The sequence below is a fragment of the Eschrichtius robustus genome, chromosome 3 (assembly GCF_028021215.1).
Source record: "Eschrichtius robustus isolate mEscRob2 chromosome 3, mEscRob2.pri, whole genome shotgun sequence".
NCBI lineage: Eukaryota > Metazoa > Chordata > Mammalia > Artiodactyla > Eschrichtiidae > Eschrichtius > Eschrichtius robustus.
Genome location: NC_090826.1, coordinates 149282794 through 149308925, shown reverse-complemented (window position 1 = coordinate 149308925; position 26132 = coordinate 149282794). Strand labels below are relative to the sequence as shown.

At 35.6% G+C, this 26132-nt stretch overlaps 1 protein-coding gene across 3 annotated transcripts in view; it reads right to left on the bottom strand.

The window, feature by feature from the left end:
* Window positions 1-26132, bottom strand: part of LPGAT1 (lysophosphatidylglycerol acyltransferase 1) — a 77073-nt gene that overhangs the window by 5689 nt on the left and 45252 nt on the right. For all 3 annotated transcript variants that reach the window (XM_068541476.1, XM_068541475.1, XM_068541474.1), the window contains 2 exons: window positions 25352-25478; window positions 1505-1611 (listed from right to left, as the gene is read on the bottom strand). In XM_068541476.1, coding sequence (XP_068397577.1) covers window positions 1505-1611; window positions 25352-25478 — 234 coding nt within the window. The remainder of the gene's footprint in view (window positions 1-1504; window positions 1612-25351; window positions 25479-26132) is intronic.

Here is a 26132-nt window from a genome sequence, read left to right as displayed (position 1 = left end):
AAACACGCTTCAGCATTTCAAATAGTCTTTGTCCTTGCTGATAATCCCCTAGGATAAGCTGATTCAAGAGAGGATTTGCTTCTCACAAACAATTTACAGAGAACGCTTTTGAGTTTCAAGGTCTGTTATACAAACAGCTTTCTTAAAAAGAGTTTCTATTATTGTTGCTACTATTTAGGCCAAATATCATAAAGAGATTGAGTTTGAAAAAGAAAACAGATCTTGCTGGCCTTTTAGCCTTCTTAGATATCCATCCTATTTCATCTTGAAAGAAATTTCTAGAGTAAGACCAAGGAATGCACACAGCAGAGAGAGGCATCTTGTTCAACTAGTCTTACTAGGAATTCTAATGGCATACACAATGTCCTACTCCTGTCATATTAATATGCACTACTCCAAAGCCCCAGGGTCGGAAAGTTGAGGAATGAATCCTATTGAGGACAAAGTGAAACAACCCTAAACATAAAGAAAAAAGCCTTAAAGGTAATTAACAGTATCAGTCTTTCCTTATTAGTATTAGACCTTCGATAGTCTGAGTCAATATCTACTTTAATTCTGTACCAAAAAAGTCTAGGTGGGAAGAAAATTGGGCCTCTACTAATCTAAAACCCCATGGCTATTCTCAGGCCCGGGACAACTTTCTCTTCATCTTTTTATCCCTATTGCAGGGTCTAGAAAATAGACCTACGGCACAGCTAACTGTGAAAGCACTTTGGTATGCCTGGTGTTCTACCAATGTTATTTCCTTGTTTCCTAACTTCCTGTTTTTCCTCCCTCTCCCCTCCCTGCCTCCTAGGTCTTTTTCACTCATTGTAGTTGTCACAGAACGTAGAGAATATTGAGTATAGAAAAGGGATCTTAGGGTAAATGTCTCCCTAGGAGAAAAATGTAATAAGGTTATATCCATGAAAACTTAACATGTAAACTTTATCCCTCCATGTAAAGAAAAGAATAAAGCACGTGAAAATGCAGTTATTTATTTATTTATTTATTTGGCCGCACGACATGTGGGATCTTAGTTCCCCAACCAGGGACTGAACTCATGCCCCCTGCAGTAGAATTATGGAGTCTTAACTCCTGGACCACCAGGGAAGTCCCTGAAAATGCAGTCAAAAGTGATCTGAAACAACTGTATGGTGACGGTATCAGTCAAACAATCAAGTACAATGCCAACACATGAATGATATTTGCTATTTCGTAAGACAGACCATATAATCGTAAATGTATGCTGGCCGTCTTCCAGACTGTGTACTCTCTTAAACTAGATCCATTTATACAATGGATACTCACCATTTGATCTTTCCACACTGGCTGATGAAGTAAGAGCCTGAATAAATTTCACATAAATTTGTCTTTATAAAAATTCTAAGCTGAAATTCTTAAATACAGAAATACTGTGATTCCTTTAGGGTATCTGAAGAATCGAAAAATGGTTATCTCCCCTAAAGTACATCTTTGAAACTATCAGTAACATCAGGAACATGTATAATAGGACTCTGTGTACCTGTTTCATAAAAATGCGATAAGAGGTCCTCTTTTTCAATAAAACGCTGATAGAGCCAGTCAGCAAGGTTATCAGTCTCCAGGGGTATATCTTTAATTGGAAAGATCCTATCAAGAGTCAGAAAAAAAGCAGAAACTACTTTAATTCAGAAGTCAAAATCATTCAGAACCACAACTTAGCTTTAGATTATCCTATACCTACAAAGAATTATTGAGAAATACCTGTCTCCCCATGTTTGTAGGTTTAAGTAGGAATGGTTTTTGGAACAGGTGAAGTTTTAAAATGCAGTTTCTTTAGAACACATTCAGAGTACTCAGACGCTAGGCCAAGTAATGCATCTTGGCAATGTTCCTTTGGTGGGAATGCCTATGAACCAGACAGAATCTGCCTAAATTGGTGTCTCTTTGTTGATCATATCAGAGATACTGGTTTCATGAGCAGGGCCAACTCTTACTGACTGGGCGTGGTTGCTGGTAAATGATTCTGAAGAATCTGTGTCTGTGTCCTTACTCAACAGGAAATGGGCTGGGATGATCAGTGATATATATCCATTGCAAGTGAGAACAGAACAGTGGCAGCATGAGTAAGTATGATACTAGAATTGACCTTGAAAAGGCGTTTCTTTTCTTTTTTGTTTTCCAATTTTGAGGGGGAGGTGTTCTTTATTTTTTTTCTTCATCATAGGTATAAAGGTACAGTTTTAAAAATCTGCAAAAGATCTGTTTGTATGAAAAAATGCAACCCACCTCCTCTGCCCTTTGTTTCTCCCCCCACAGAGGAATCGATTTTTACCTCTTGGTATTCATCGCCATATTTCTTCTTCAGTTTTAGGGCTTATCTACTGACTATCGAAGATGAGGACTAAGCTCCTTCCTCTTCCTGTTCCCACCACACATGTACATCCTTCCCATCTTCGCAATGCACTTGTATGGTCATTTTAATTATCACAATATTTGATGTTTACACTATTATAATCATGTAAATATATTCAAAGGTAAGCCACGTAGTAAATCATGGCTACTTTTCCTTTCCTCCCCAATTTTTGTTCTCCCTAGATTGAGCAATTGCATTGTTTTCTATGTATACATAACCAATTCAACCACAAACTCTGGACCAATTGTCTAAAATCAATTCTCTAGATCTATCCTTTAAAGGGCCAGATAGAAAATATTCAGACTTTGCAGGCTATTAAGATCTCTGTTGCAACTACTCTACTCTGCTTTGCAGTGTGAAGGCAGCCACAAACAAGGTATAAATAAATTAGCGTAGCTGTGTTCAAATAAAATTTTATTTAAAAGCCAGGCAGTGGGCCAGATCAACCTGTGGTCTAGATCTCCTCCCAGGCTATTCACATACATCAGAAATCCTTTCAATCTCACCCTCCTGAGGAAACTTCACCCAGATTCTGGATTTGCTGCCTGTAGTTTTCATCCTGCAAAGGCCCTTCACCATCATCCTGGGGATTCTCTGTACTCCTGAAGTGGATTTAATGTTTCCTACATCTCATGACTTCCTTTTTCTGTATTTCTTCCACATTTTGATGGAGTACATCCTCCAGCAGTTTCTTGAGACAAGGTACTTGAAATCTTGCATTTCTGCCGATGTCTTTTTTTCTGTCCTCATACCTGGTTGATAATGTGACTAGATATAGGATTCAGGGTTGGAATTCATTTTCTTCCATCTCTGTTTTTTGGTCCTCCTTTCTGAGAAATTTCTTATGTAATTTCAAACTTTTTACTGAGGTTTTTTTTTTTTAAATCATACTTTTAGTTTCTAAGAGCTCTCTGAGTGTTCGTTTTTTTATAAAATGCTATTACTGTTGCAATATCTTATCTCTACGAGAATCTTATTTCTATGAGAATTATAATGGGAATTTAAAAACATTCACAAAAGTAAAGAAAAAGGTTAATGAGCTCCCATGTACTATTAGTATTTTTGGAAGCTGTACTTTCCCTTTACAGTCTCTGTTCCTCCAAGTGACCTTCTTATGTTTGTTTTAGACTCCATCTTTCACAATAGAGGCTGATTAGATTCCCAGTTATCTGGGGATTCTTTGTTGCTCACTCACATTTACAGATGTGGGACTAAACAGCTAATTGAAAGTTCTCTGCCTGTGAGTGGAGTTTGTTGACTGTGATCTTCCCTGAGGATTATCTGGCTGGGCCATTTAAATTGGTCTTTCCTCTTGAACTCACTATTTACTCATAGAAAGATCCTCGAATTTCCTGCCTAGAGAGGAAAGCCCTCGTTGCTAGCTTTCTTGTGGCAGAGTGAGATGCCAGGGCTGGGAGTCTCAACACTCAGCACGCTGACATCACCTAACCATGTTATTTTCATTACGGGACTTCTGCCTCAACTGCACCTGGTGTTCCTGAGTCCAAAGAGCCTCTGTTTCCCTCCAGAGCAGACCTCCAGTATTTGCCAGGGTAGGGAAAAAATAAGCACCCAGCAATGTGGTATAGGGTTGGGGTTCTGGGGATCTGAGTTCTCCTTAAACAGATTTCAACTAGTCTTCCCAGGTTTAGCAACTTTCCACCTCATTTCCACAGGTACTGATGCTGGCAGTTTTTCACACTTTTGGCTTTTCAAGGGAGGTAGTAGATTCAACTCATGTCTACTTTCGTGCTCTTCCAAAATCCCAGTAAAGTAACACTAAAGAGGTTTTTTAAGGTGTAAACCCACAAGGATGGGGCGAACGGTAGGAAGGACAACAGCAACAAAACTTGGGATGTTGGAAAACAGATAGAGCAGTAAATAAGGTAACAGAATCCTAAGCCAGCTTTACCCATATTAGTGTGTGTGTGTGTGTGTGTGTGTGTGTGTGTGTATCCTTCTATACCAGGGAGGCAAAAATGAAGCCAGCTTCAAGCCAGCCACATAAAAGTAAAAGGATAAATAGTTGTTACCGAGTATTACAAAGAAGAATTCCTGACAGAGTTCCTTTAATATCAATATTGATACAATCAGAGGAGTAGAGACAAAGGGTTAAAATTTCAAATGAGGAAGAGTCCCTGGGCTATTTAAACAGGCTTGTTTTCCCATCTCTTCAAAGGATAACTTCTATCCTTTGAATTATAAGAAACCCTCAAATTAGAAATAATAGTCCAAGAATTTTATTGTCTCCTTTTTCTGCTCTCCCCATTTAAACTGAGAATGAGGGCTCCTACCGGGAAAGTTACCAAGGATACACAAGATCCTAAGGGTGCCTGGACAGGCTACTTCACCTGCAGTGTACATGTAATCCTGCAGAATTTAGCCATTAGGCAAACATATTTCTATGGAAAAATGTCCTCAGTGTTCACCATATAATGCTAAGCTCACATCTCACCCTGCTGTATCTTTGCTCCTCAGCTGCAAAAGGCCTAACTCCCTGTCTCAAGCCACCATCTCCACTTAAAGGGAGTTTTTAAAAGGGAGATGATTAAAAACAAAAGTCAGTTTTGTGAAGTTGGTTTTCCTAACTCCTTTCCTGCCCTAAAAAATCTCTTCAGGTACCTGGTTGCATGAAACAGTGATGCATAGGTAAGGACTGAATGTCTCTATCAACCAAACAATTTTATAACCTTAATTTGCAGGTAGGAAGATGAATTAATGCAAACAATGACGATTTTGTTTTTACCTTTTCTGTATTTACACTTTCGATTTCTTTTTCTTATCACATTGCCTAAGACCTCTAGTACAATGTTGAATAGAAGTGGTGATAATGAGCACCCTGCCTTTCATTTTTGATCTTTCAGGGGGAAACATTCAACAGTTTACCATTAAGTATATTTGCTGTAGATTTCTTTGGTAGATACCATTAATCAGGTTAAAGAAATTCCCTTCTATTCCCAATTTGCTAAGAGTTTTCTTTTTTATCATGAATAAGAGTTGCATTTTATCAAGTTTTTCCATCTACCGAAATGCTTATATAATTTATCCCTTTATTCTGTTAATGTGATTAATTAAAGGAACTGATTTTGAATGTTAAACCAAACTTTCAATCCTGGAATATAGGCTCTCAGTATATAATATGATGCATTTTAAATATTTTGCTGGGTTAGTCTTATATCTATAATCATGTAAGAGATTTGCCGATGAATTTTCCTTTCTTATAATATCCCTGGTGCAGGTTTTGGTATCCAAGTTATGCTGGTCTCATAAAACAAGCTAGGAAGTATTCCCTCTTTTTGATGCTCTGAAATAACTGCACTTAATGTCCTTTAATTTTTCTTTTTAATGACTATAGGATCTGAGGTAATGTCCCCTTTTTCGTTCCTATATCAGTAACACGGACCTTTTTTTTTTCCTTGATCAGCCTTGCCAGGAGTTGATCAAGTTTACAGTGTTTTCAAAAAACCAATTATTTTTGGTGTCATTATTCTTTCTATTGTATGTTTTCTATTTCAGTAAATTCTCCTTTATTATCCCCTGTCTTCTACTATCTTTGGGTTGCATTTACTTTTCTTTTTCTAACTTCTTGAGATAGATATTTAGATCGCTGATTTTCAGTTTTCTTCTTTTCTAATGGAAGTTTTTAAGGCTATAAATTTTCCTCTAAACACAGATTAAGGTGTATCCCATACATTTTTATAGATCATATTTTCATTATCATTCTGTTAAAAATATTTTCTAATTTCATTGCAATCTCTTAATACATGGTAAACATTAAATTCCTCTACTCACTATTGATGGGCAGTTTCTCATCTTTTGTTATTATAAACAATGTTACAATGACTAACACTGTGCAAATGTCCATTCATATGTGTATATCTATACGATAAAATTCCAGAAGTGAAACTGCTAAGTCAAAGGCTAAATGTATAAGCAATTTTGAAAGATGTTGCTACACTGTCTTCATAAAGATTATACCAATTTATACTAGAAATTTATGAGAATGCCTCTCACAGAAAGATTTTTAAACTGGAGAATAATAAAATCAGAAGGTTCTGATTTAGGTATAGAAGATGGCTAGCAGTGTTTCACAACTGGGATATGCCAATTTGGGGACACATTCTTTGGAATCCATCTATGAGCTCTCTTTAAGAAAATAGATATCTTATGTTTTCATTTTAATACTAACCTTAATAAAAATATTCTGAATCATATAGATAAACATGTGAGTAAGTACTGCCATGTGACTTTGGTGCCTATGTTTATAGTCATTTTGGCACAATGCAGTACTACTTTAAAAGGCCAGGGAAGTTAACGGGGGGCATACTTAAGAGCAAAATCTATTCTTTCACCTCTTAAAAGTCACCTCTCCCTGTGATCTTTAACATCCATTAAAATAAAATGAGAGGAGTTCTGCTTCTTGTAATTGTAGAGTAGTTCATAGGTAACAGTTATAAATTCTGGACAAAATGCAAAAAGTAATTAGTGGAAGGCACTGGAGAGTGACTGAAGGCAGGCAGATATTGGAGGAGAGTCAACACTTGGCAGACAGCAATGGCACTGGTTTTCCAGTTTTTATAGCTTTTAACCTGAGAATAGTTCCCAGTTATAGTGCCATGCAGGGAGTTAAAACCTATGTAAGTCTTACTGGTTGAAGAATCAGAGGACAGAGATTAGGGTGACCGTAGCAGTTGTAAAGGGAGGAATCCCAGAAAGAAGTAAGCACTGAGTGGGAGCCACGACTTCTGAGTATAATCCCCACTCAGATCTCTGGGTAACCCCTGAACTATGTATGTATGAGGCAGACTCCAGCAGAATAAAGCCAGCACAGTTCTGGGCACAAGGGAGATGCCCAGAGCTATGCAGGAAATATAACTATTCAGGGAATTTAATCATTTGTTTCTTTTTCTTTTTTCCAAATTAAATGTCCTTAATATTTGGATTTTTAGGAAAGTCAGTTAACATCACCCTGATAGTAGAGGAATGTTTTGTTTGTTTGTTTCTTCCATGGAAGTGTTTTTTTTTTCTTTTAATTGTAGTATAGTTGATTTGGGGAATGTTTTAAAATTAAAAATTAACAATTTAAACTTAAAAATCAAATTTTATTTTTTAAATGAATGGTATTACAAATTACTGACTTTTTACTTTTAGATAATTTAATACTGTACTTTGTAATATAAGTAGTGCTCTTTAAACTATTCACCTCTACCACACCAGGTGCAGTCAAATGGTTTGGGAAATTATTTGTATTACTTTTTAGCCTCTAAAAATATACTATTTCTGTAAATATAAAAGCAGGTCTAATCAACCTAAGGATAACTAAGCAAGAGCCATAGAGATAAAGAATATCCTTGGGCTTCCTTGGTGGCACAGTGGTTAAGAATCCACCTGCCAAAGCAGGGGACACGGGTTCGAGCCCTGGTCCGGGAAGATCCCACATGCCGTGGAGCAACTAAGCCCGTGCGCCACAACTACTGAGCCTGCGCTCTAGAGCCTGCGAGCCACAACTACTGAGCCTGCGTGCCACAACTACTGAAGCCCATGCGCCTAGAGCCCGTGCTCCCAACTAGAGAAGCCACAGCAATGAGAAGCCCGTGCACCACAACGAAGAGTAGCCCCCGCTCGCCACAACTAGAGAAAGCCCACGCACAGCAACAAAGACCCAACCCAGCCAAAAATAAATGAAAGGAAGGAAGGAAGGAAAGGAAGGAAGGAAGGAAGGAAGGAGGAAGGAAGAAAGGAAGAAAGAAAGAAAGAAAGAATTTCCTGAAATAGTATTTAAAGCATCTTTATAAGGAGAAAAGTAACATTGAAAATAAGGCTGAATTAATAGAGGAAGTTTGGGTTTACCAATTAAACTCTTGAAAGAATGTGGTGAGGTTGGTGAAGTACCTATTGCTTTAAATGGGGTGAGTGTGGGAGTGGGGCTGTGTTTTAACAGAAAACCTACCCTTCCATTCGCCTAGAACAGCTGGGACATTCTCTTGCCTTAGGAGGCAGCCAGGAGGGCAGACCAAATGCTCCCTCAAGAGCAATCTACCTCTATTACTCTGATTGTTTGGTCACCATGGGATTAAAATATTAAAACAACTAATCTTCTAATATGGCAGAGTGTCAAATGCACTGAATACCAGTCCTCTTGGAATCAAATAAAAGGAGTTCTTGTGGGATATAAATAAATAACAGAAACAAATCTTTCCAATACCAATAGCTATCCAATGAAAAATCAGCTCTTAATTTTCAAGAAATAAAAATTATTATCAGTAATCTAGAATGTGCTCTTAAACACAGAGTATTCCACCAAAATCCACAGGATTAGATTTAAGAGCACTAGATAAATTATACTTTCAAAAAAAGATATAAAATAATGCTTAGCTGGCACCTATACATTCTCACTAGAATTTTCATGCCACAAAGACTCCCAAACGTGAGCTAACAAACACCATGGCTAAATCCTCAATTCAATTATGCCAACTACATACTAGGAGCTAATAAGCACTGAAGAAGATAAACTGTGCTTTCTAAAAGCTAATAACCTAGCAGAGGGATCAGAAAAGCAAAAAGTCTAAAATCAGAATGTGGTAAATGTTATATAAGGAGTTTAAACAATTTTTGTGTAAGTTTAAATGAAGGGGTGTGCATGTCTACTTATGACATAGGCTACATGGAAAAGGCATCACTTGAGTTGGCCTAAAAGAGTCAGTAGGATTAAAAAACTTAAAACAAATTTTTAACAGAGTAACAATATGCATATAGTTTTCAAGAATCAGAGTAGTATAAGGTTCACAATGAAAAATAATAGACCTATTTTTTCCCTCCTCAGATCCCTGTTCCCCAGATACAACCCCTTTCAACTTTCTTTTGCTGTTCACTTCCACATTGCTTATAAACATGCTAGACTGTCCAATTTAAAGTGTATTCATTGACTTCCTACTAAGGAAGATAAGGATTTGGCTTTCTTCTACCTTTGTCCTCTGCTCCTTTGGCTTCCTCCTCCTCCTCCTCTCCTACAGTTAATAATTCCTCCCCAGTGCCTATTCTGTCCTTTATAACTGTGCTTATTACTTTATGTTCTATTTATTTTCTTATGTGTCTGTTTCCTCTATCAGACTGTGCTATACTCATCTCTGCATACCCATGTGCACATCAGCGCCTGCTCCTTTGTGGGAACTCAAGTTTGCTGAACTGAATTAAATGCAAAGTAATCCGCCAGCATAAAACATGATGAGGTGCCATCTGTAGACAGCCACAATACCACAGGTACAGTTAACTGACACCACCAGGGCTGGTATGACAAGAATAACTCAGAAATGTGGAAACTACTTGTCACCAAAAATAGATTTATGGACAAGAACAGATCCTGTCAAATTTAACATATCAGAGGATCTCCCAGCACTCAATTCCCCGAAGTTTTGCTTTGAGCCATCGTCCTTAGGTAAGCTGCTCAGGCCTCATCCTCAACATTCTAAAATGTAATATTTGTAGCTTCCTCCTGCATCCACTAGAAAGGTTTAAAAAACAACCCACTCAGCTATCTGAAAAAAAATTTCAGCTACTCAGATATAATCTTTTATCCACTTTAATAGAGGAATAAACCAAGGCTCTAAGGTAGCAAACCTAGGGTCATATAGGAGAGAATTTTGAGTGACTTTTTAAGGTTTGTGTAGAAAGGGAGATGGCAAATACTCAGCACCTAGACTACTGCTTCCCTTCACAGTCAGGGACAACCTGAGCCTGTTACGCCTTCCCCTTGAGTCCTGCTCCTTGAAACAGTCAAAGCCATAGCAAACTAACATGCCACTTGAGGGCATAAACAATGAGATGGCATTGTTTATACCTCAAATTTATTTATTATATCTTTATTCGTATTATATCCTTTGAGACACAGATGCTTGCTGAATGAACTGAACTATCCAGTAAGCAAAATATAAGATTGGTATATTTGCTTAAGAGAATCACTATTATGTTTTCCATGAGTCTAATGACATTTAAAAATTTTTCTTAAGGCTTTTTTTTTAGAGTAGTTTAAGGTTCACAGCAAAATTGAGGGGAAGGTACAGAGATTTTTCCATATCTCCCTAATGACTTTTAAAATAATTTTTTATTTTGAAATAATTTCAGACTCAAAGAAAAGTTACAAAAATAGTACAAAGAATTCATATATATGCTTCACCCAGATTCCCCAAATATCATTATTTCCCATATTTACTTTATCATTCTTTTTCTCCATATATATCTATTTTCTGATATATGTATATATATATATGATCTTTCCTCAATTTTTGAGAGTAAGTTACAGATGGTGTGCCCCCTAAATACTCCCATGAGCATTTTCTAAATACAAGAACAGTCTCTTATATAACCATGCTGCAATGATCAAAATCAGGAAATCAACACTGATACTATTATCTAATCTACAATCTACAGATTTCATTCAAATTTTGCCAAGTGTCCCACTAATGTCTATAACAAAAAAAAGAAAAGAAAAAAGACAGAAACAAAGGAATAAAGAAACAAAGAAACAAGAAAAGAAACAAAAAAAAAGGTACCATGCTTTAGGAAGAGGAGAATAGCAGTGAAATAAATAAGATAGGGTGAAGTATCAATATCAATAAATGGAATATATTTTTTAACATCTTTATTGGAGTATAATTGCTTTACAATGGTGTGTTAGTTTCTGCTGTATAACAAAGTGAGTCAGTTATATGTGTACATGTATCCCCATACCCCTCCCTCCCACCCTCCCTATCCCACCCCTCTAGGTGGTCACAAAGCACTGAGCTGATCTCCCTGTGCTATGCGGCTGCTTCCCACTAGCTATCTATTTTACATTTGGTAGTGTATATATGTCAATGCTACTCTCTCACTTCGTCCCAGCTTACCCTTCCCCCTCCCCATGTCCTCAAGTTCACTCTCTACGTCTGCGTCTTTATTTCTGTCCTGCCCCTAGGTTCATCAGAACCATTTTTTTTTAGATTCCATATATATGTGTTAGCATACGGTATTTGTTTTTCTCTTTCTGACTTATTTCACTCTGTATGACAGATGGTTTTCTCAGGGTATATGCCCAGTAGTGGGATTGCTGGGTCATATGGTAGTTCTATTTTTAGTTTTTTAAGGAACCTCCATACTGTTCTCCATAGTGGCTGTATCAATTTACATTCCCACCAACAGTGCAAGAGGGTTCCCTTTTCTCCACACCCTCTCCAGCATTTATTGTTTGTAGATTTTTTGATGATGGCCATTCTGACCTGTGTGAGGGGATACCTCATTGTGGTTTTGACTTGCATTTCTCTAATGATTAGTGATGTTGAGCATCCTTTCATGTGTTTGTTGGCAATCTGTATATCTTCTTTGGAGAAATGTCTATTTAGGCCTTCCGCTCATTTTTGGATTGGGTTGTTTGTTTTTTTTGATATTGAGCTGCATGAGCTGCTTGTATATTTTGGAGATTAATCCTTTGTCAGTTGCTTCGTTTGCACATATTTTCTCCCATTCTGAGGGTTGTCAATAAAGGGAGTATTTAATAGGCAAATATACTCCAGGTAAGAAGTAATGAAATCTGAGCTAGGCAATGGCATTGAAATAAGAAGAGGGAATAGAAACAAACATTGCAGAGGTACCTTTCATAGGAACTGGCGGCTGGATTTGAGAGAGAGGATAAAATTTTAAAGTGGAAGAGTCAAAGAACTCCAAAATTTTTATTCTGGGTGAGGGCAGAATGATGTGAACATAAACCCCAATTGGAAAGCCAGGAGAAACAAGTTGGTGTGAAGGAAAATGAGTTCAGTTCTAGAAATATTAGGTGTGAACAAGCAACAGGGTATCCAGGTGGAGGCAAGGAAGTTAAGTCAGGATTTGGAACTTGGCAGAAAGACTGAGAGCTAGAGGTACACCTACAGAGGATCCATTGCTACGTAGTCAGTCTCCTATTATGGACTCAACCTCCACAGGAAAAAAAAAAAAAGAGGACTAAAAACAGGCTCCTAGAGAAGGTCTATACTTAAGTAATCACTGTGTGTTTGTATGTGTATTCCTGTATTAAATGGAAGGTTAGACAAAAAGACCTAGCTAGCCCTTTCTACTTCTCAGATCCAATCCAATGACTTTAAGTAACTAAAATATAAATAATGATCAGTGAGAGTTATGCTTAACCATTATTCACTTAAAATTTAAGCTCTAAGAATTTTTTTGAAAATTTGGGGGACATAATATTTCCAACAAAATTTAATTAGAAAACGAAAAGCAGTTTTTGAATACCAATGGCAGGCATTGTCCTTGACTCTAGTCTCTAGACTAGATCTGAAAAGTGAATCTGAAAGTGAAAAAAGACATGGTGAGCCCCCAGAGGGCCAACAAGGTGGGATAGAGCACTTCATTTCCAAAGCTTATTATGTCCAGATTCATATACTGAAAAATAACTTAGCAAATCAGATTTTAGGTTATGTCTTGGTTCTATGTTAACAGTAAAAAATTTCTTTCATGTGTATCTATAACTTCTTATAAACATTTGAGAAGAAATTAAGCATATCTTCTAACTAGAGGATAGAGATTTTATCTTATTTGAAATGATGATTCACCTCTTTCAAATCTTCAACTTCATTATAGAAGCACAGAATTCAATCCATAATACAGTCAAACCTCAATTAAGACCACTTATTTAATACCATCAGCATCCTGAATGGTGCCAAACTAAAATGTTTTGTTTTCTTAAAGAAAAGGGAAAAAAACTGCTGGGGCAGAAAAGAAAAAAGAACTTGGGGGTGGTGAACATTAATAAAATCAGCCAAGCAGAACTAAAAACGTGAAGATTAAATTTAATGTGTAACTTTCCATTTTCCAACTGGAAGCTTTGAATGGTGACTTATGACTAAAACATCCAGCCTTTTCCAGGGAAAAGCTAGGGCCCAGAGGCAAAGCAACAGAAAACAAGAGATGACAAGAAAAGCAGACAGGAAGAAGAGAATCAAAAGTAGAGGTGAAATGAGCAATAATTGTAAGTGCTGATAGAGAAAAGGCCCATAAGAAAAACTAAAGACAGGACAATGTTTCCTTCTGCGGCGGAAAAAAGCCACTTTTAGTTCAAGAGGCAATCTAATGACCTCACTCCCAGATAAGTAATTTGGGGGCCAGGGCTGAGGGTGGTAAACCTCTAAACCTGCATCATTAGTACCTGTGTGTACCACTTAGGTGTGAACCACTTTAGTGCTACTCACAGTTACTGGGAAAAGGTGAAGTGAAACCTCATTATGTTGAATAACTGATTTTTACTATATTAATTATATTCTACTTTATTCTAGATTTTATACTAAAAAATTATTATAGAAATTTAAGCCTCACAAAGATTATGGATGAAACACTAGAATATGAAAATCTAGACTATCTATATAATTTAAGCATTTCAATACCTTGATTTAAAGGGGTAAAATCTATTTGGTATATATTAAATAGTATGCATTTTAAATGTGAACTTATTAAATTCTTATAACTACCCGACAAAAATGCTTTTGTTGCAATTACTCAAATGATTATTAAACCAAAATTCTAAATTGTGGGCAATTTCTTTTTTCAATTAATTTTTTAAGTTAATACATTCACACCGTTAAAAAAAAAAAAAAGGCCTAAAATAGTACAAAGAGAAGTAAGATTCCCTCCCCAGAGGCATTCACTGTCAACAGTCAAATACCAACCATTCAGCAGTCACTGCACTGCCTTTTTTTGGGGGATTGGGGGGGACAGGGGAGAGGCAGCAATTACTTTTTGGACTTTTAAGTGCTGCATGCCAAATATACAATTAAATTATAACTAAGCCTTTATTATACTGGTTTTTAAGATGCCTCCCAGTTTCAGAGATGTTAACATGTGAAAAAATATGTATCTTAATGGGTGAAATATGGTATATGATGTCTCGCTGATCGTGTTTTTCAGAACTTAAATGTAGTATCTAAGAAGTAACACTACTTTATCTCTATGGGATGGGTTTCAAATATCACCTTTGTAACTATCAACTATAAGAAATATAATTAGAAAATCATCAATCATACACATGTTCCCAAGTAAATCTGGCTTTTCTAATCTTTCCATTGATCTGACCCTGCCCTCAAACCACACTGCTTTAATTACACTAAGCCTTGACATCTGGTAGGAAGAATTCCTCTGTCTTGCTCATCTTCAACACTATCTTAGCTATTCATTTATCTTTACTCTCTCAAATGAATTTTAGAACCATTTGTCAAGTTTCCAGAAAAACCCTCCTGGATTCTGATCATAACCCTCCTGGATATAATGTAATTGCAATTATGTTAAATTTATAGATTAATTTGGGAGAACTGACATCTCTATAATTTTCAGCCTTCCCCTCTATGAACACAGTATCTCTTTCCACTTATTCAGGTCTTTTATGTTCTTCAATGCAGTTTTATATTTTCCTTCATAAAAGTCTTCTACATTTTTTCTTAAGTTTTATTGGTAGATACTTTATAGTCTTCTTGCTTCTCAGATAAGTATCTTTTAAAAAATTACATTTTCTATTTATGTCAGTAAAAAGGGATAATATTGATTTTTTTCTGTGATGATTTTATATCAAGATTGCTAAACTCTATAAATAGAAGGTGAACTCAGTTTCCTGGGTTTTCTATGTAGACTATTGTGATGGTTTACTTTATATGTCAACTTGACTGGGCTAAAGGATGCCCAGATAGCTGGTACAACATTATTTCAGGGTGTGCTGTGAGGATGTCACTGGAAGAGATTAGCATTCGAATCAGTAGATTAACTTAAGAAGATCGGCCTCACCAATGCAGGTGGGCAGCATCCAATCCACTGAGGGCCTGAATAGAACAGAAAGGTGGAAGAAGGATGAGTCCACTCTCTCTGCTTTAGCTAAGACATCCTTCTGCTCTAGGACATCAGCTCTCCTATTTCTTAGGCTTTCAGACTCCCTTCCTCATCATTCTCAGACCTTGGGACTCAGACTGAATTACACCACTGGCTTTCCTGGTTCTCCAGCTTGCAGACAGTAGATCATGGGATTTCTCAGTCTCCATACCAGGAGAGCGAACTCCTAGAGTAAATCTATTCTTGATCTCTCTATATATCCTATTAGTTCTATTTCTCTGAAGAACCCTGACTAATACAACTATCTGTCATATCTGTCACCCCAATTGATGATTTATAGCTCATTTTCCAATTAGGTTTAGAACATTTTCAACATCTTTATAGTTAGGGACACAGTGGGGAAAACCCCTTTTTAATGGCTCATCAAACAAAATAAGACTATGGACCTTCTTATACCATTACTATGAGGGTATCCTAGGCAAACTGATTCTCTTTATGTGTTATATGCCTGAAGAGGCCTCAATTCTAAGTTGAAATTTCTGACATTATTGTTTGGGGTTAAAGGGATGGAATAAGGAAGCATCACTTTTTTTCCTCAACACACTGGATATATTTGTTTTAAAAATTTAAACTAATAAGAGTGTTTAAAAACTATTTCTGACAGACATCAGATATTATTTATCTCCTTCACAGAAGTAATAAGCATCACAACTTATGAAGTATTTCTTGTCAAGCAAATTCAAACCTCAATCTGGTGAAGTTTTAGTATCTACCTACTAATTTATAGGAAATATAGGGGGCAGAGGAATACACAGGATACAATCAGCAAAACCAAATTTGTATAAACTCTACCGGGCAAATAATATGGTATCCTCAAAAAATAAGCTACAAGGAAAATAAAAGGTAGAGGGGGGAATCCATACACAAAAGAAATTTAAGAGATATATCAACCAACTGCAATCTAACTGAATCCAAACTGTTTTAAAAAAATAATTTATGAGACAATCCAGGAAATTTGATGACTGACTAGATATTTAATGATATTAATGAATTGTTATTAATATTTCAGGTATGATAATAGATAATGATTTTACAAAAAGAATTATTACATTTTAGAGAATATATAATAAAACGTTTACAAATGAAATGATATAATATCTGAACCTTCCTTCAAAATAATCCACTGGGACCTGGGAGATAACACAGAGGAAACAACCATAAGTGTACACCACAAGTACATAAGTGTACACCATAAGTGTACTATAGGTACATGGGGTTTAATTTCTAGGTTTGAAATTTTCCATAATAAAAAGTTTTGGAGGAAAAAACTATTTCTGAAATTATAGCCCCTAAAACTGATAAATACTTGTGACTTTTTTGTTTTGTTGTTTTAAGAAGTAAAGGGGACAAAACAGAAAGAAAAACAACAGTGATATATTAATCACAAATATTTATAGGTTTATGCATAAAATTACCAAAATATTATAACTCTGTTTTAAAATGTTGGTAATTTTTCTTATAAATAAGTTTTTCTGTAATTTTAATAACACTCTCCAACCTAACATTAGAACAGGTTAAATATATCTATTATAAAAACAACTAAAACATGGGGTAGGGTAAGCTATATGTACGTACTAAGACATTCAGCATAGTGTTAAAATCAAGAATAAAACCTGAAAAGCCTATGATCAATAGGGAAATAGGTAATTAAATGTATCTACTAACCAGGATTTTGGAAAGCCACTAAAAATGTAAAGACTTCATAACAGGACTTAAAAATGCTTACAAAATTTGTAATCTTAACACCTAGTCCATGTGTAGTACAGGTTTAACGTTCATTAAAATGCTACGTGGGAAAAAGTAGAATACAAATAACTTTTATGCATATTACAACTACAGCTACACTAAAAACATACATAAAACAAATATTAAAAGGAAATATGAAAAAGGAATTTTATGTGAACATGCTGGGAAAGATTTTTTTCCCCTCTATGACATATTTTTCATAGTTACATGCTTTTATTTTTAAAAATAAATTTAATATTTTACAAAGTACACAATAGAGAACATCTAATAACATTAAAGAAATTTAATCCTTTAATCCCCCAAATCTAAAATATTATCATTTTGGCATATTATCAACAAAAATTATTAGTGAGATATTTTATATTCCTTTTTCCTACTAGTCTTTATAATTCATTGTGTATTTTACATTTACAGAACATCTCAAATCAGACTAGCCACATTTTCAGTGCTCAACGGCGTATGTGGCTAGTGGCTGCTGTAACTGGACAGTGCATATCTAGAGAGCATGAACTTTAGCATTCACACATTCAATAAGTATTGCATTCTAGAAATGTTTTATTTCCTTTATTAATAAAAGTATCCTGAGGCAAATATGTCAGAATGTTAACATTTGTCCATTCTTGCTAGTGAGCATATTTTCTTTAAAAATATTCATTGAATACTCCTTTTCTGAATTAATTCCCCCTGCAAACTGTAAATAATTTCTTACCCAAAGTCCCTAATTGAATGCCTTCTCCAAAGTTACCAATGTTCCAGTCAAATTAGACATGAAAGTAACACCTCTGCTTTCAGTAACTTATCTATGCCACTACACTCATGGTTATAACTTATTTTAAAATAAAAGTGTAAGCTATTTCTGCACAAGAGAATCATCTTCTCCAACTCACTTTCCTAATTTGGAGTGAAGCAGACATTTGTATTAAGGACAGGGGTTACTTTTGCTTTTATCTCTATAAACATTCTATCCCTGTAATTAAAATCTAATTCATGTTTAATTTTGCTATTAACTCCTTAACAACAGCACACTGTGCCCATTACTACTTTAATAGGAATAAGCTGTCTTCCAATGCGACAGTAATATGAAGGGGAGGAAAAAATTGTTCCCCTCAAATGGTTCTCATAGTTAAGCCTTAATTCCTCTTTTAAAACGAGCTTCACTTTAGAAAGAGATCCATAATGTAGTTGTATCCAAAAGTAACAAAAAGGGGCTTCCCTGGTGGCGCAGTGGTTAAGAATCCGCCTGCCAATGCAGGGAACACGGGTGCGAGCCCTGGTCCGGGAAGATCCCACATGCCACGGAGCAACTAATCCGTGTGCCACAACTACGGAGCCTGCGTTCTAGAGCCCGCGAGCCACAACTACTGAGCCTGTGCTCCACAACAAGAGAAGCCACTGCTCGCTGCAACTAGAGAAAGCCCACGCACAGCAATGAAGACCCAATGCAGCCAAAGATAAATAAATAAATAAATAAATATTTTTTAAAAAATTTATTAAGAAAACAAAAATAACAAAAAATATTTCCCCAGTTAAATAATATATAATATTGGGAAGTAAAGAATAAGACATCTTTTAAAGTAATAAGTAGTTTAGATCCAAACTATGGGGAATGCTAATTTATTAGTACTGGATTTATCAATAACCCATACATACTTTAAATATCTTAATAATAGTACTTTGTATTTGTAAGGTGATGTGCAGTTTTTAAAACACTTTTAAAATCAGTGTATCTGGTATAGACAATCTTATTTACAAAGCAGAAATAGAGACACAGATGTAGAGAACAAACTTATGAATACCAAGGGGGAAGGGGGGAGGGTGGGATGAACTGAGAGATTGGGATTGACATATACACACTATTGATACTATGTATAAAACAGATAACTAATGAGAACCTACTGTATAGCACAGGGAACTCTACTCAATGCTCTGTGGTGACCTAAGCTGAGAAGGAAATCCAAAAAAAGAGGGGATATATGTATACATATAGTTGATTCACTTTGCTGTACAGTATAAACTAACACAATATTGTAAAGCAACTATACTCCAATAATTAATAAATAAATAAACAAAATCAGTGTATCGTTTGTATTCACGGCACTGTTATTTACTACCTGTTTGTAGGATAGGATCTAATAAATAACCATGTCACAAATTTTTTACTTTTTCATTTGCATGGTATTTTAGGAAAGTATTTCACAGCATATAATAACATGTATATTTATCTCCTCCAGAAATCCTAAAAATCAACATACACCTAAGAAGTAAGAAGGGAAATGACAATGTAGAAAACTGCTATTGGAAGAAAAAAGTTTATTTCAGAACATTTAAAATTAGCTATTGCATTCTTATCTTTTTATTCCTAAGCATCAGTACAGAAATGCAAAATCTAGAAGAACATTCTGTTGCACATTCTGGTAACTAGATATTCTTTTCCTATTTAAATAAAGACCTAATGTTTTCTAAGCACTTAATTTTACTAACGCATTATGACTGAAGCTACTCGGTAGGGAAAATGCCTTTCTTGCTCAGAGATCTCCATACACCTGTCACAGTATGTTCCAGTGAGATATAGAACAGGTAGTGGAATCCTTGGTAGCCTTGACAATAATTTCCAAGAAGAAAAAAGAAGTGTATTAAAGAAATTTAAAATGGCCCAACCACTGATCAATGTTAAATGAATGATGGCAATTGTATTATTTCCCAAGTGTACTCTGATGGTCAGGAACGTTACAGCATAATACCAGAGTACTCCAGCCATCCAGAGGAACACTGTGCTGTTCTCAGCAGGCTCCAAGATGAATGACACAGGCAAGGACAGCTACTGCCTTGCATGAAATCTACCTAAAATATGATAAAAGTACTTCATATATATAGAAACTTATTACAAATTCAATACTTATGAATTGTTAAACTTCTCTTTAACCTGTTTGTACTTTCAACTTGGAGTTTCTCTTCCCTGGTGGTCTAGTGGCCAGGATTTGGTGCTCTCAACTTGGAGTTTCTCCTAGAATTATGTTTCATTTAGTCACTACTATCTCCAAGTTTGCTTTGATTTGATCTAAAACAACTGCATTTTAAATGGTACTAGTGGTCTAGGATTTCTCTATATTAGCTCTTTTCAAAACCTTCTACTAATTGTATTATTTCTTTTGAAATGGTGAAATTAAAATACATGCAATATTCTAAGTGGGATCTGATAAATGCTGAGCATAATGGAATAATTCCTTTCTGACTCTCACATGTATAGTCTTCTAAATTATACTGGAAAAAAAAACTAGCAATAGTAGTAACTTGTCCAGCTACACCAAATCACCAAAGTGATCATTTCAATTAAATTCTCTAAGAATGGGTGCTGCTTTATTTTTAAAAAGTCAGTTGGGATTAAGAAGAAAACAAACATTTTCTATGTCATGTGAAGCAAAATTGGCTTGGACCAATTTGGTTTAATAGTAATGTTCTGGATAAAATATGTTTAACTGCAGGAAAAAGAATACATTCATGAATAGACTTTTAAATCTGCCTATAAGTCAAGATAAGTAAGCCAACATTAAGCAAAACTACCATTTTTCAGTGAACTTTACACTTTCCAGACCACCTTTTCCTATCTCTCTGTGCACCTATTCCCCACTTTAAGGAGTCAATGCTACTTAGTTTTTCTTGCCAATCTCCTCATATTAAAAGAGAAAGAGATCCAACCCCATTATTTGTATTATTCACATTTGCATATATATATGATTTCCAATGCTGCATTTTAAATCTCTTATTCTGATTGGAAACTCCTCATCCTTGTTTAAAAATTTTAAAATATAACCACACAACTGGAGAGTCTGAACAAAAACCAATCCTTCTGAGAACAGCAAACAAACAAAACAAACGAAAAACCAAAAATGGGTAAGGAGCGCCATGTTTGTTTAAATTTAATTTCAATGGTGTTATTCCTGACAGGACAAATCCAAGATATGCAATAAACAGATTATTTTGGAATTGAGAAAGCTAGGGGTTAAAAAAAAAAAAAAAAAAAAAAAGCCAAAAAAACCCCAACAACGAAACACAAAAAAACCCAATCTTTTTTCCCCTATCCCCCAGGGTGTCTTGGTGGCCTAGAATAACACATGAGGAAACCTAGTCAACCTATGGCTGATAAAGACTTATTCCTGGGAGCTGCTAAGAACAGAGCCCACATCCCTCCTCACAAGCTTCTTGCAAGTCCTCAAAATTATCCTGACACCAAGACACCTGTCTTCTCCTGTATCTTTCAACTGCCCTCCCCTTCCCACCTGAACACAGGTCCTTCTCTTTTCCCATCATTGGTTAGATAATGATCTCTATTAAATTTCTGGAAAGAAAAGAGTCTGTCCCAAGACTCATAGGATTTTGTGTGTTCGTGTGCATTGTGTGTGTATGTATAAATAAACATGGGGCATAATTTGTACTTTAATGCATATTTTGGGGTAAGATTCTATGTCATAATTTAATCTCAGCTAATTTAACATGTTAGAATTTTCTTTATTATTGCTATGTCTGCTAATAAAGTTTTTATAAAATATTTATTTCTGAGAAGCTTCTATTTTATTAATAGAAGTATTTTACTGTATCAAACTAACCACTCCTCATCTTCTATCTACTACAGTATTTGGTTTCGATCTCTAAATCAGGGGTCCTTAATCTTTTTTTTAATCCTTAATCTATGTTGAGAATAGAATGAAAGCTATGAAACTTCTCCACAGAAAATTACAAATATACACAAAATTCTGCATAGAGATTCAGTTAAAAAATTCTCTAAGGTCCATCCATGAGACCCAAGGTTAAAAACTCCTTCTCCGAGTGAATTTGAGTGTTGCACTTGCTCTTATTAAAATAATTTTGCTAAAAATGGGCATTTCTTCAATTTCTAAGATCCCTTATGATTCCATTCAGTTTTTTTTTTCTGTTTCTATAAACTACAATTTCTTCTATTTGTTGGTTAAAAAAGAAAAGCAAGGTCAACAATAAGAATGCCTACATAATTTAATATTTTCTTTCTTGTCTCAATTCTTTTTGAGTATGATATGCTAGGAAGAGCTGCATATATCCAATGCAGATACAATCTACATGTGGCCAAAACATATATCCAACAGCCATGTATTCTGGACTTGGGCACTGGAACTTAGCCTCATTTATAGATTACAATTTAAAAACTTACTGAAGGCCAGATATGTTTCATATAGATGAAAATGAAACTGTTCCTGGAGAAATTCTTCCAGGGCCAAGCACATTGCCTTGTATATACTAAGTGCTCAATAAGTTAAGTAAAATGGACAATACATGTAGAATGGAGAGAACAATCACCAAGAATTACTTTCTTACTTTATACATGAATGCATAGTTTGGCAATGTAAGTTACACAGCAGAATCAACTGTAATTTTATAGTCATCCCTCACACATCAAAACCCCAAACTGTCTTATACACTAATGATGAAAAATCTGAAAGAGCAATTAAGGAAACACTCCCATTTACCATTGCAACAAAAAGAATAAAATACCTAGGAATAAAACTACCTAAGGAGACAAAAGACCTGTATGCAGAAAACTATAAGACACTTATGAAGGAAATTAAAGATGATACAAACAGATGGACAGATACACCATGTTCTTGGATTGGAAAAATCAACATTGTGAAAATGACTAGAGTACCCAAAGCAATCTACAGATTCAATGCAATCCCTATCAAACTACCAATGGCATTTTTCATAGAACTAGAGCAAAAACTTGCACAATTTGTATGGAAACACAAAAGATGCCGAATAGCCAAAGCAATATTGAGAAAGAAAAATGGAGCTGGAGGAATCAGGCTCTCAGACTTCAGATTATACTACAAAGCTACAGTAATCAAGATAGTATGGTACTGGCACAAAAACAGAAATATAGATCAATGGAACAGGATAGAAAGCCCAGAGATAAACCCACACACATATGATCACCTTATCTTTGATAAAGGAGGCAAGAATATACAATGGAGAAAAGACAGCCTCTTCAATAAGTGGTGCTGGGAAAACTGGACAGCTACATGTAAAAGAATGAAATTAGAACACTCCCTAACACCATACACAAAAATAAACTCAAAATGGATTAAAGACCTAAATGTAAGGCCAGACACTATAAAACTCTTAGAGGAAAACATAGGCAGAACACTCTATGACATAAATCACAGCAAGACCCTTTTTGACTCACCTCCTAGAGAAATGGAAATAAAAACAAAAATAAATAAATGGGACCTAATAAAACTTAAAAGCTTTTGCACAGCAAAGGAAACTATAAACAAGACGAAAAGACAACCCTCAGAATGGGAGACAATATTTGCAAACGAAGCAACTGACAAAGGATTGATTAAAAAAGAAAAGCAAGGTCAACAATAAGAATGCCTACGTAATTTAATATTTTCCAAATATACAAGCAGCTCATGCAGCTCAATATCAAAAAAAACAAACAACCCAATCCAAAAATGGGCAGAAGACCTAAATAGACATTTCTCCAAAGAAGATATACAGATTGCCAACAAACACATGAAAGGATGGTCAACATCACTAATCATTAGAGTAATGCAAATCAAAACTACAGTGAGGTATCACCTCACACCAGTTAGAATGGCCATCATCAAAAAATCTACAAACAATAAATGCTGGAGAGGGTGTGGAGAAAAGGGAACCCTCTTGCACTGTTGGTGGGAATGTAAATTGATACAGCCACTATGGAGAACAGTATGGAGGTTCCTTAAAAAACTACAAATAGAACTACTATATGACCCAGCAATCCCACTACTGGGCATATACCCTGAGAAAACCATAGTTCAAAAAGAGTCATGTACCACAATGTTCACTGCAGCACTATTTACAATAGCCAGGACATGGAAGCAACCTAAATGTCCATCGACAGATGAATGGATAAAGAAGGTGTGGCACATATATACAATGGAATATTAGTCAGCCATAAAAAGAAACGAAATTGAGTTATTTGTAGTGAGGCGGATGGACCTAGAGTCTGTCATACTGAGTGAAGTAAGTCAGAAAGAGAAAAACAAATACTGTATGCTAACAAATATAAATGGAATCTAAAAAAAAAAAAAAATGATTCTGAAGAACCTCGGGGAAGGACAGAAATAAAGACGCAGATGTAGAGAATGGACTTGAGGACACAGGGAGGGGGAAGGGTAAGCTGGGACGAAGTGAGAGAGTGGCATGGACATATATACACTACCAAATGTAAAATCGATAGCTAGTGGGAAGCAGCCACATAGCACAGGGAGATCAGCTCAGTGCTTTGTGACCACCGAAAGGGGTGGGATACAGAGGGTGGGAGGGAGACGCAAGAGGGAGGGGATATGGGGATATATGTATACATATAGCTGGCTCACTTTGTTATACAGCAGAAACTAACACAGCACTGTGAAGCAATTATACTCCAATAAAGATGTTTAAAAAAAAAAAAGAAAAAAAACCCCAAACTGTAATACTTAATAATTTTGAGTTTTAAAATTTGTTTCAAATTATTCCAACTTTGTTTTTATATTTGAAAACTCTAATGGTTTACACCTATGAAAATATGCTACCTATTTACTTCCAATGGGTATGTAATTTGAGTAGTTTTCCTCTTTAAAGGAGGGCTTTTGTGGCAATTGTGATCTTCTTTGGGACCAACCACTCCCTTAGTAACTTAGTTGCCATGTATTGAGATCTTTGACGAGGAGATAAATGGCTTATAAAGCGATCAATTCTATCCAGGTCTTATCAGCATCATTTTTTGATATGAATACCTATACACATTTACCTCAAACACTTTAAAAAAAGAAAGGTCTATATTAAAAAAATCTCATGGAGCTGTTGCAGAATATTCAATAAATGGTTTTACTGTTGTTTATGCAAAAGACATAGGCATATTAAAATATTAAAAATTTGAAAGTTAAGTCATTGCTAAATTATCAATTCAATCATTTAGAAAATCTTACATGACTTAATGATTTAAAAACAAATTCCATTTCTATTAATACAAATCTACTTACCCCAATTGAGTATATATTTATCCTTGATATTTGCCCTTTAAGTTAATTACTTTCAGTCAAGAGTGTCAGGCGATCAAATAATCATAGTGCCTCTAGAATGCCATTTTTAGAGACTTTTATCAATCAGTGAAAATAACTACTTCAAATGATATTTTCATATTAAAAATTCAGCATAAGAATGATTTTGAGCCAACTGTTTTCACTATCAATTATAATTTAATATTAAAACATTCACAATGTCCTGAGATAGTACTTCATGTTGGCTTTACGCTGAGTACTAATGTGGAATTCTTACCTGTAATGTACATGTGTGACTACTGGTTTCCTGTATCCAAGGATCCAGGTTTGAATATCTATGGGTTCAGCTTTGGGATAAGCTATGGTTGTATCTATTATCCACTGGAGACCTTTCGATTTGCTGTCTGAGAACAATATAAAATTGGATAAATTTTTATATTATTTGCAGCAAATAACATAGTATAGAATTATAAAGCATACTGATATATCCTTTACTTTAAGAGAATGAACTTTGGCATTACTGTTCTATATGATGCACTTAGGATGAAATTAAGCATTTCCTATTACATTATAAAATGGCTGAATCTCAAACAAATTAAACAACAGAGTGCTATAATTTATTGGACATGCATCATTTAAGCATTCAATACAATTATGCAGTATCAAGGTCTAATTTACATTTTATCACTCATAAAAACTGGCCTACAAAAATAGTCAGTAGCTAAAGTATCACATCACAAAAGCGAAAAGCAGACCTTAAAACAAAAAACTCCACTCACTAAATATAACACAATATGGGCTTCCCTGGTGGCGCAGTGGTTGAGAATCTGCCTGCCAATGCAGGGGACACGGGTTCGAGCCCTGGTCTGGGAAGATCCCACATGCCACGGAGCAACTGGGCCCATGAGCCACAATTACTGAGCCTGCGCGTCTGGAGCCTGTGCTCCGCAACAAGAGAGGCCACGACGGTGAGAGGCCCGCGCACCGCGATGAAGAGTGGTCCCCACTTGCCGCAACTAGAGAAAGCCCTCGCACAGAAACGAAGACTCAACACAGTC